The following is a 12,098-nucleotide window of genomic DNA, read 5'->3' on the forward strand; positions in this document are numbered from 1 at the left end:
CACATGGGACAAATGTACCATGTTACATTATCAAACCACACGTCACTTTGTCATGGCTATGTAGACTGTGACCTTCCGGGGTACATTTACATGGAAGTGAGAACAGGGCTTGAGTTTGGACTTTTCATTTGTTTAAATTAGTGAATTCCTTTGAGTTTCTGGAATAGTAGAAAACATACATTCAGCACAGAAGTTTCCAAAATGCTTTCCAGTAAACATGATTTCAGACACGCTTTGGTGGTTTTACAAGTCAGTTATCTAAAGACAAAATGTGCGTCTGTGTGTATGTGTGCAGCCTGAAGAATATGGACAGGAGGCCATGGAGGGCCAGGGAGAGGCAATGCTGGAACCAGAAGGGGAGACATATGATGATACCCAGCAGGTAATTAGGGCACACGTCACTCTAACAAAGCGCATGTCAGTATTCAAGGGGTTGTATTACAGTGCACACCATTCACCTTAAAAACACAATACAGCTTGTATTCAAAAGTACCCACAAACACTGAGCTGATGCTTTCTAAGAAAAACCTCATTTTCACTCCAGTCATGTTCCTATACAAGCAGTTGCCAGATATTTCAAATAATGACCATAAACCCTGGACAAACATGTAATATGACAACATAAATGCCCAAATCATATCCTGCTCACCAATTTCATTATTACTCTGCCACTGATTGTGTGGGCGTGTCCACTATGGGAGATATTTAACATTAAACTCCAGTTGTATATAACTGCAAAAGATGCAAAATTTGCACATGAAGACACCTTTAAAGGTGCTGTGCATAATTTTTTTCTGCCATTAGATGATGCATGTGTGCAAAACAGAGCTTCCCTCCTTGGCCACGCCCCCTCATCCCCCGCCCAAAGTATTGAGCAGAAGGAACAGCAGTTTGGGCCTTTGAAAAGAATTAACAGGTGTCTGTGTGGGGGAAGCCATATGTAGACTCGAGTCTGAACACATTGTTGGTCAGAGCCAGTTTTAGCTGCTGAACATGATTTGCACATATTTCTAGAAAGTTGTTGACATCTGCCATCTTAAAAAAAATCAATAGCTATGTGGTGAGTAGTGAGTATTTCTGTCTATAAATATGGGGAGATGCAACAGTTTCACGACTTATAAGCAATAAGCATGAACGTGTTGGGGAAGTGTCGTGACACGGACCCACAACAGGGGGCGTTAATGAAGGGACAATGGAATAGCCAAAAAGTAACAATTTAATGTTGTGAAGGTGCACAACGTAGTACAGACAAATACAAATATGCGTTATATCAATCTGACACAAGGTGACGTGTGGCAGGCTCGAAGATAGGAGACGTCCGGTGCGAGAAGAGCCGGATCCCACACAGCTTCCACCACCAACGGATCTGAAGAACACCGGAGCCGCCAAGCCCTGCGCCCCAGGTGGCCACTGTCTTCAGCAGTCAGACCCGGTACTGCTGGTAGAAAACAGAAACAGTTCTGGATGAGTGTGAGTTCGCACACTCAGTAATCCCACAGTCTGTACACAGTTAGGAGGGAGAACCTCCACCTCCGAATCACACACTCATGCAGCTCCCGAGATAACCACTTATCTGGGTGGGGTGGGAGGCGAAGCCGTCGCAGTCCACACCAAACGCCAACTCAGCAGACAGGGTATCCGTCCTAGGAAAACGGCTGCAAAAGAGATCAGACTAATGCTCGGGTTAAGGTTCAGCAGAGAAGTAATTACCTGTATGGTAGAAGATTTCTTGGCGAGGAGGTGGAGTTGCAGTCCGGCCTTTGTAGTGGTGGTGATGGGTGACAGCTGGTGTTGATAGGTGACAGCTGTCACCTCCAGCGGCTCCGACGCCCTCTCGTGCTTGGAGCCCGCACTCCAAGCAGGGCGCCATCTGGTGGTGGTGGGCCAGCAGTACCTCCTCTTCAGCGGCCCACACAACAGGACCCCCCCCTCAACGGGCGCCTCCTGGCACCCGACCAGGTTTATCCGGGTGCCGGGCGTAGAAGTCGGCCAGGAGGGCCGGGTCCAGGATGAAGCTCCGTTTCACCCAGGAGCGTTCCTCGGGGCCATACCCCTCCCAGTCCACCAGATACTGGAAGCCCCGACCCTTGCGACGGACGTCCAGAAGCCGACGCACGGTCCATGCCGGCTCCCCGTCGATGATCCGGGCAGGAGGCGGTGCAGGTCCAGGGGTGCAGAGCGGTGAGGTGTGGTATGGCTTGATCCGTGACACGTGAAAAACAGGATGGATCCGCAGTGAAGCTGGCAGCCGTAGCTTCACTGCGGCCGGGCTGAGGACCTTGGTGATGGGAAATGGTCCGATATACCTGTCTTTCAGTTTTTGGGAGTCCACTTGAAGCGGGATGTCCTTTGTTGACAACCATACCTCCTGCCCTGGCTGGTATGCAGGAACCGGGGAACGCCGGCGGTCTGCATGGGCCTTGGCCCTCGTCCGGGCCTTCAACAGGGTAGAATGGGCGGTCCGCCACACCTGGCGGCACCTCCTGAGGTGGGCCTGGACCGAGGGCACACCGACCTCTCCCTCCACAAGTGGAAACAATGGGGGCTGGTACCCCAAACACACCTCAAACGGGGAGAGGCCGGTGGCAGACGACACTTGGCTGTTGTGGGCATACTCGATCCAGGCCAGATGGGTGCTCCAGGCCATCGGGTGCGCGGAGGTAACGCAACGGAGGGCCTGCTCCAGCTCCTGGTTGGCCCGCTCTGCCTGTCCGATCGTCTGAGGGTGATACCCGGACGAGAGACTCACGGTGGCCCCCAGTTCCTTGCAGAAACTCCTCCAGACCTGAGAGGAGAACTGAGGGCCACGGTCTGAGACAATGTCCGCTGGTATCCCATGCAGACGCACCACATGGTGGACCAGGAGGTCTGCTGTCTCCTGGGCCGTAGGGAGCTTCGGGAGGGCCACGAAGTGGGCCGCCTTGGAGAACCGGTCCACTATCGTTAAGATGGTGGTGTTGCCCTGGGATGGCGGGAGGCCCGTGACAAAGTCCAGGCTGATGTGGGACCAGGGGCGATGAGGCACCGGTAGGGGTCGGAGGAGTCCTGAGGTCCTCTTGTGGTCCGCCTTGCCCCTGGCACAGGTGGTGCAGGCCTGGACATAGTCCCGGACGTCAGCTTCCATAGACGCCCACCAGAAGCGCTGCTGGACTACTGCCATGGTCCTGCGCACTCCGGGATCACAGGAGAGTTTGGACCCATGACAGAAGTCCAAAACCGCAGCTCTGGCCTCTGGTGGGATGTACATTTTGTTCTTCGGGCCGGTTCCCGGGTCCGGGTTCCGTGTCAGGGCCTCCCGGATGGTCTTCTCCACGTCCCAGGTGAGAGTGGCCACGACAGTGGACTCGGGGATGATGGTCTCTGGGGGGTCTGACAGCTCGGCCTTGGCTTCCTCTTCATGCACCCCGGACAGTGCATCCGACCGTTGGTTCTTGGTCCCGGGGCGGTATGTAATCTGGAAGTCAAAGCGCCCGAAGAACAGTAACCAGCGGGCTTGCCTGGGGTTCAACCGCTTGGCGGTCCAGATGTACTCCAGGTTCCGATGGTCCGTGAAAACCGTGAAGGGCACCGTCGCTCCCTCCAACAGGTGTCTCCACTCCTCAAGAGCCTCCTTCACCGCCAAGAGTTCCCGATTGCCGACGTCATAATTCCTCTCAGCCGGGGTCAACCTGCGGGAAAAATAGGCACAAGGGTGGAGGACCTTATCGGACTCCCCGCTCTGGGACAGCACGGCTCCTATCCCTGAGTCAGAGGCATCCACTTCCACTGTGAACTGGCGAGTAGGATCAAGCTGCACCAGAACTGGTGCAGTCGAGAACCGGCGTTTCAACTCCCTAAACGCGGCTTCGCACCGATCCGACCAGGTGAAGGGGACTTTTGTGGAGGTCAGGGCTGTCAGGGGGCTAGCTACCTGACTGTAGCCCTTAATGAACCTCCTGTAGAAGTTCGCAAAACAGAGGAACTGTTGCAGCTTCCTACGGCTTGTTGGGTAGGGCCAATCTCTCACCGCCGCAACCTTGGCTGGATCAGGGGCGACGGAGTTAGAGGAGATGATGAACCCCAGGAAGGACAAAGAAGTGCGGTGGAACTCGCACTTCTCGCCCTTCACAAACAGCCGGTTCTCCAACAACCACTGTAGGACCTGACGTACATGCTTAACATGAGTCTCAGGGTCCGGAGAAAAGATGAGTATGTCGTCTAGATACACGAAGACAAACCGGTGCAGGAAGTCCCGCAAGATGTCATTAAACAATGCTTGGAACGTTGCGGGGGCGTTTGTGAGGCCGAACGGCATGACCAGGTACTCAAAGTGACCTAAGGGGGTGTTAAATGCCGTCTTCCACTTGTCTCCCTTCCGGATCCGAACCAGGTGGTACGCATTCCTAAGATAAAGTTTAGTAAATATTTGGGCTCCATGCAGGGGCGTGAACACCGAATCCAACAGAGGTAACGGGTATCGGTTGCGAACCGTGATCTCGTTCAGCCCTCTGTAATCGATGCATGGACGGAGTCCGCCGTCCTTCTTACCCACAAAAAAGAAACCCGCACCCATCGGGGAGGTGGAGTTCTGGATCAACCCGGCAGCTAAGGAGTCCCGGATGTAGGTCTCCATTGATTCGCGTTCCGGACGTGAGAGGTTGTACAGCCTGCTGGACGGATACTCAGCGCCCGGAATCAAACCGATGGCGCAATCGTACGGTCGGTGCGGGGGAAGGGCGAGTGCCAGATCTTTGCTGAAGACGTCAGCAAGATCGTGGTACTCACTTGGCACCACCGTCAGATTGGGGGGGACTTTGACCTCCTCCTTAGCTGTCTCACCGGGTGGAACCGAGGATCCTAAACACTCCCGGTGGCAGGTTTCGCTCCACTGCGTCACAACCCCAGACAGCCAATCAATCCGGGGATTGTGTTTCAACACCCAAGGAAAACCCAAAATCACTCGGGAGGTAGAAGGTGTTACATAAAACACAATCTCCTCCCTGTGATTCCCAGACACCACCAAAGTCACTGGCTGTGTCTGGTGTGTGATTAATGGAAGAAGAGTGCCATCTAGTGCTCGTACCTTCACAGGGGAAGGCAGAGCCACCAGAGGGAGCCCTACTTCCTTTGCCCATCTGCTGTCCAGCAGATTCCCTTCCGACCCCGTGTCTACAAGTGCTGGGGCGTGAAGGGTTAAATCCTCACTAAGGATTGTGACTGGGATTCGTGCTGATTTTCGGGGTTCCCCCGCGTGCGTGTTATGGCCCACCCTTAGCCCAGTTTCTAAGGACGGGCGTTGTAGTTTGACTGTTTGGGACAGTTCCTCTGTATGTGACCACTAGATCCACAGAAAAAACACTCCCCGCGGGCCAGCCTCCTTTGTCTGTCATTTGATTTCATTTTGGCCCTGCTCGTGTCCATAGCTTCGTCAGCAGGGGGAGCTGTAGCCACACGGGGCCCTCTGGCTGTGGAGCGTGGGGACGACGGCACCCTTTCGGACCCGGAAGGAAGAGGGACGGCCCGTGCCCGGTCACGCCCCCCGCCCTGCTCCCGACGGTGTTCCTCTAACCGGTTGTCTAAGCATATAACCAGGTCGACAAGCCCGTCAAAATCCCGCGGTTCCTCCTTAGCCAGCAGGTGCTCCTTCAGGACCGGAGACAGTCCGTTTATGAAGGCGGCGCGGAGTGCAACGGTATTCCAGCCGGACCTCGCAGCCGCGATGCTGAAGTCGACTGCATACTCGGCTGCACTCCGGCGCCCCTGTCGCATTGACAGTAGCACGCTCAAAGCGGTCTCGCCTCTGTTGGGATGATCAAAAACCTGTTTGAACTCCCTTACAAACCCAGCGTATGACGTTAGGAGCCGTGAGTTCTGCTCCCAGAGCGCCGTAGCCCAGGCGCGTGCCTCTTCCTCGAAGCAAATTAACAACATAAGCCACCCGGCTAGTGTCTGATGCATACATGACGGGACGCTGTGCAAAGACAAGCGAGCACTGCATTAGGAAGTCCGCGCACGTCTCGACACAACCTCCGTATGGCTCCAGAGGGCTTATGTATGCTTCAGGGGACGTGGGGGGGGGTCGTTGAACGACCAGTGGAACGTCTGTGTCTGACAAGGGACCAGCAGGAGGAGGTGCTGCAGTAGCGCCTTGATCGCACGCCTCCACCCTGGCGGTGAGAGCCTCCATCCTCCGATTGAGGATAACGTTCTGCTTGGTTACCAGATCCAACCGAGCAGTGAAAGTGGTTAGTATTTGCTGCAGCTCCCCTAACACGCCTCCTGCTGGCGCCTGTGCACCTTGCTCTTCCATTGGCCGTTCAGGCTCGAGTTGACACCCCTCGGGATCCATGACGCTGGCTGAGAAATCCTGTTGGGGAAGTGTCGTGACACAGACCCACAACAGGGGGCGTTAATGAAGGGACAATGGAATAGCCAAAAAGTAACAATTTAATGTTGTGAAGGTGCACAACGTAGTACAGACAAATACAAATATGCGTTATATCAATCTGACACAAGGTGACGTGTGGCAGGCTCGAAGATAGGAGACGTCCGGTGCGAGAAGAGCCGGATCCCACACAGCTTCCACCACCAACGGATCTGAAGAACACCGGAGCCGCCAAGCCCTGCGCCCCAGGTGGCCACTGTCTTCAGCTGTCAGACCCGGTACTGCTGGTAGAAAACAGAAACAGTTCTGGATGAGTGTGAGTTCGCACACTCAGTAATCCCACAGTCTGTACACAGTTAGGAGGGAGAACCTCCACCTCCGAATCACACACTCGTGCAGCTCCCGAGATAACCACTTATCTGGGTGGGGTGGGAGGCGAAGCCGTCGCAGTCCACACCAAACGCCAACTCAGCAGACAGGGTATCCGTCCTAGGAAAACGGCTGCAAAAGAGATCAGACTAATGCTCGGGTTAAGGTTCAGCAGAGAAGTAATTACCTGTATGGTAGAAGATTTCTCGGCGAGGAGGTGGAGTTGCAGTCCGGCCTTTGTAGTGGTGGTGATGGGTGACAGCTGGTGTTGATAGGTGACAGCTGTCACCTCCAGCGGCTCCGACGCCCTCTCGTGCTTGGAGCCCGCACTCCAAGCAGGGCACCATCTGGTGGTGGTGGGCCAGCAATACCTCCTCTTCAGCGGCCCACACAACAGAACGTGTGGAAATCTCATACAGTAAATGTGCATGTGCAGCCAGACTGAGAATAGAAACGGGACAGAAAAGCTCCGAGCACAGAGGGAGTAGTGCTTCATTCTCTGCACAAGACGCCATAAAGCTATTAAATATTTCTTGGCTACTATGTTAATATTCATAATTTCACTCATAGAAATTTAAAGTAGATTCAATTTCAGTGTTTTACTTTTACATTAGAAATTGCTGGTAATACTACAGGTTATAAAAAAATTTAATCAATGTGTAAGAAAAGCTTTGAACTGTATGAGATGGAGGGTCTTCACAATTCACCAGTTGTACACAGTTACACATTTTAGCTCCATTCCACTCTTGCCATCCACTTCTCTCCCACGCAAACCGTGCAGCTCTTTATCATTTGTGTGTGAATGAAAACGGAGCGTTTGACCAGCCGCACAGCAGCACCGCATACATTCAGCATTGTCTCCGTGTGTGTGTGTGTGTGTGTGCGCGTGCGTGCGTGCGTCCAGGACTGATGCAAGTGTGATACAGCTGGTTATTTTTTGGAATCTGGCGGTGAGGAGTGAATCTGTGCAGGACCTAATGCTTTGATTAACAGCTTAAAATAGCTGATAGCAAATTTTAAAACAAAATCATTCTGGTGTCACAGACCAAATGGTCCCACCCTAAAAATCACCCCTACCTGCTTCACTGTGCATGCATCATTTCAGAGCATCAGCAGCGATTCACAGATTATTGCCTCGTTTCTGCTTAAAACTGACTTTAAACGATTTAAGAGGTTTTACTTTGTCATCTGATGGTTAATAATCACATTATTCCTTTTGATTGCTTGGGGTGTAGTGAGTCAGACTCAGAGAGTCAGACTCAGACGTGCTGCTCTGATCCCCCCCCGTCTTTTATGATGAAATAATGCTAAATTTATGTGGAAATGATTTCTGTACAAAAGCTTCAGATATCTGTCGCTGAGATAGATGATGACTGGAGTGCAGTCTGAAGCAGAAACGAGGCGATAATTGGTGAAACGCTGCTGACGCTCCGAAATGATGCATACATAGTGAAGGCGGGGGGGGGGGGGGGGGGGGGGGGGGGGGGTTGATTTTTAGGGACTGCTCAGTTGGTGACACCATAATTGGTTTGTCAGAATTTGTAAAATGGGTTTTGCTTTAGCTATAAATCAGACACGTTCCTTTAGATGATATAATATTCTGCTGCTTGGTGGATATTAAAATATTTCAGAATCATAATAAGCTTTTGCAGCATCTGCATTCTTCTGGGATCACTTCGTTCTCAGCTCCGGCCTTCGTCACTGGATTCAAATTGTAACTGTTCCTTGAGCTTGTAATGAGAAGTGAAATTCTCAGAGGCAGCATTTCTCTCTCTCTCTCTCTCTCCTACTCCCCTGCATCTCTTTCCCCTCCCCCACTCTTCGCTAAGCCAGAGATGCGTGAGTGCTGGCTGAATGGGGTGTGGTAATGACGTGCATAGCCCCTATGCATTGTGGGTAATGTCAGGGTCTCCCTGCATTGCTGTAAAGATGTTGTATCTGTGCTGCAGAGCTCTTGCTCACACAGATAAATGATGTCCTCCTGTCATAGCGGTTAACACAGCAGATGAGGAGTACATGGATTTTTTTTTTTCTTCTTTTTAATGATCGTGTATGTTGAGGGGGTGTGGAAGGATGCTTGGAGAGTGCACTCATAGCTTGTCCTTGAAGCAGATGTAGACTAGTGCTGCCATCTGCAGGGAAGATGCTGACTGAGCAGCTCAGCTCTGGTGAAGTGACATCAAGATGTTCCTTCCCAGACTTCTACTCTTCAGTGCATTGCAAAAAAAAAAATATATACATCATATCAGAAAAAGCAGGAATGCTGTCAAAAAATGCAAATAAAGAAATCTGCAAGGGATTCTTACATTTACTTTGACTTTTACTTCATTACAGACAGTATGAACCCAAGATATATTATGTTTTGACAGGTCAGCTTCATTTCATTTGTTTATATTTCATTTCATTTCATTTATTTAGCACAATAGAAATATATATATATATATAAAAAACAATATGAGCATACTGTGCAAGGGAGTGGTAGAAGCCAAAGAGGCTTATCAAAGACCCATTCCCAAATAAAAAAACAAAAATATCACAACAATAAACAAAAGTATTATATCAATTCACAAAGTATAAACATTTAAATCAATTAAAACCAAGCAATAGGTTGGCATTATAAGTACTCATACAGGAGCTTTACTTTTAGTCCACTTTTATATCTGTGTAAAATGATGGGTGGATTTAGAAGATGTACCATTTCATTCCAAGATTTAACACCATATCTGATGTGACGCTGATAAGAGTCATTCGATGCAAAAATAAATACAAATATGAGGTCTGCCTTCTCAGATAATTATGAATTTGATGGTTATACACAAAATAATATTTGATTTAAAAAAAAAAGGCCAACTAGTATCATGAAGAGCTCTGAAGACAAATGTACAGGTCAGGAAGATATTTATATGAAAGATATTTAAGAGCTGCAATTTGAAAAACAAAAGTGCACTTGGAGCACAAGGTTTCGAAAAAGTAGCTATTCGAACAAATGTTTTCTGTAAAAGAAAAATTTTGTTTATATAAGTTGCAAAGGTACTTCCCCATACAATATTGCAATAAATTAAATAAGGATAAGCTAAACTGTCTAGTGTATAATGTTAAAAGACATTTGCAATGTACTCAATATCGTATTTTGCTTACATTTATTCCTGCATTCCAAAAAAAAAGTTGATTAGGGGTTGTAATATAATATGAAAATATAGGTATATAAGTAGGAATAATTTAACCAGGTTAGTCCCAATGAGATCGAGCCCTCTTTTGCAAGGGAGTCCTGGGTAATTATAAAGTTTCCAGTCCACCTAACCTGCATGTCTTTTAATGTGGGATGAAACCGGAGCATTTCGGAAACCCACGCAAACACAGGGAGAACATGCAAACTCCACACAGAAAGGCAACAGGCAGGAATTGATCCCATGACCTTCTTGCTGTGAAGCAACAGTGCTACTAAGTACGTTCCTTCAGCTTCTCCGTCATTTTCACTCTGGGTTGCCACACCCGATCTGGCGTGGATCATGTCAATAAATCAACTTACTCAAATCTGCCGACCAGGTTGTGAAGCTTTGCAAAGTGTTTCACATTATCCAGTTAAATTGTTGTGTGTGCTACAGGTTATATTTGTTTGTGTTCTCTGCGTTTATGGTTTTCAGCAGGGTGGCCCCTATGGGCTCTTGCGATATATTTCTTAAAATCTCTTTTCTTCTTCCCAGGAGAGCCAGGACTATGAGCCAGAGGCGTAAAAACGTCAGCCGGAGCCACTACCCAACCAGCAGCACAGTAATATTTCTAATAATAAAAAGGACAAATGCTGAAACGATTACGATTATACCCGTTGCAAAAAAAAAAGAAGAAAAAAGCCAAAAAAAAAAAAAAAAAAAGACAAGCATTCCCACTGAATAATGTTCTTCCTTCGAGACAAATCTTTTATTATATATTGTAAATGTCATGTTATTAATGTAAGGTGTTGGCTGTAGGTGTTTACTGAGGTGTAGGATCGTCCTCTGTCTCATTTCCTTGAATCCCTCCCAATGAAATGAGACCAGCACCAGGACTTGTGACTTTGTACTTGTGTGTATCTGTATTTAAAAATGTGCAATAGATGTTCATCATCTTCCAATGAGACATTGGGAGTGCGGAAAAAAAAATAAGTACAGTATGTCCGGTTGCAAGCAGATATGAACAATATATCCTCTTAAGTGTCTGCAATGCCTGTTTGTGGGGTTTTTATGAATTTTTTTTTTGTTATTGTTGTTCCTTTTTGCATTGATTTTTTTCAAATTGAGTTCGTTTTTTGGAGTAAAGGTTTTTTTACATTGTATCTTTATAGTTGCTTGTGAGATCATTCCAGTAAATTATCTGTTAGAAATGAACAAAGTACATGTTTTTGTGTGCGTGTGTGTGTGTGTGTATACTGAAGATTTTAACAAGTTAAAATCAATATATGTCTTGAAATCATACTGGTTATCATAATATGTGCTTTAAATTGCAGGATTTGTCAATATAAAGGTTTATGTGTTAAGCCAGTCGAACAACCTCTGTAAATAAAAAGTTTAAAAAAGAAACAAGTTGGGTGTGTTGTTTGATTGCATTTTCTTCTTGATTGTTGGCTTCTCCATCTAGGTCTAAAAGAGCATCTATTATGCATCAACCTGGCATGTTTTCCCCTTTTTTTCTGCCTCTGTCTGGGGGTTTGATGACAGGATGTGTAGAATCTGCTGACTGAGCTTCGGCTCTTGGCAGGAAGCCGCCATATTTAGGATGCCAGTCTGACCGGCCTCTTTGGCTGTGTTTTGTTTGGGCTAATCCAGGGGGGATGTGCAGGCCGGGTAGGGTCGAGGCCAGACAGAAGGTATTAAACAGCCATTGCCGCCGCCGCTGCTTCAGATGAACGTGTGAACGCTGCCCAGGTGAAGACAGAAGACAGGAGCCATGTCCTCATTCAAGAATTCTTTTGAGGGCCTGAAAGAAACAAGCCACTCTGCAGCAAAAGGAGTCACAGACACTGCAGGTACACAACAGTTACACAAGTCAAAATGTAGCTTTTAACCTAATACTCAGTCTTTTTTCCACCTTTATCTCATGAGCCACAGAGATCAACTCAATGCAATAAAACAAGATGTGATAAAAGTCTTTGTGATGCATTTTCAGTGCAGGCAGCACAAGAAGCTGTGCAGCAGGTGGCAGACTCATCCAAAGAAACAGCCAATGCAGGTACACACTGCACACTGTGTCATCAAAACCATTTATTATTTAAGGAGATGAAATATTGAAAAAGGTAATGCATGAATCTTTTTTCACAAAATGCAATGTTTAACCAATAACACTATGTAACACAATTTTTGTTCCTGGCTTCTAAGTGTTATATTTCAAC

General features: G+C 48.3%; 1 protein-coding gene across 1 annotated transcript in view; it reads left to right on the top strand.

Moving 5' to 3' along the window:
* sncb (synuclein, beta) overlaps positions 1–11,277 on the top strand; it is a 43,603-nt gene extending 32,326 nt beyond the window's left edge. The window contains exons 5-6 of the mRNA XM_034181542.1: positions 296–382; positions 10,438–11,277. Of these exons, the coding sequence (XP_034037433.1) occupies positions 296–382; positions 10,438–10,467 (117 nt within the window). The 3' untranslated portion in view covers positions 10,468–11,277. The remainder of the gene's footprint in view (positions 1–295; positions 383–10,437) is intronic.
* Positions 11,278–12,098: the final 821 nt, after the last annotated feature.

The sequence above is a fragment of the Thalassophryne amazonica genome, chromosome 11 (genome assembly GCF_902500255.1).
Source record: "Thalassophryne amazonica chromosome 11, fThaAma1.1, whole genome shotgun sequence".
Taxonomy (NCBI): domain Eukaryota; kingdom Metazoa; phylum Chordata; class Actinopteri; order Batrachoidiformes; family Batrachoididae; genus Thalassophryne; species Thalassophryne amazonica.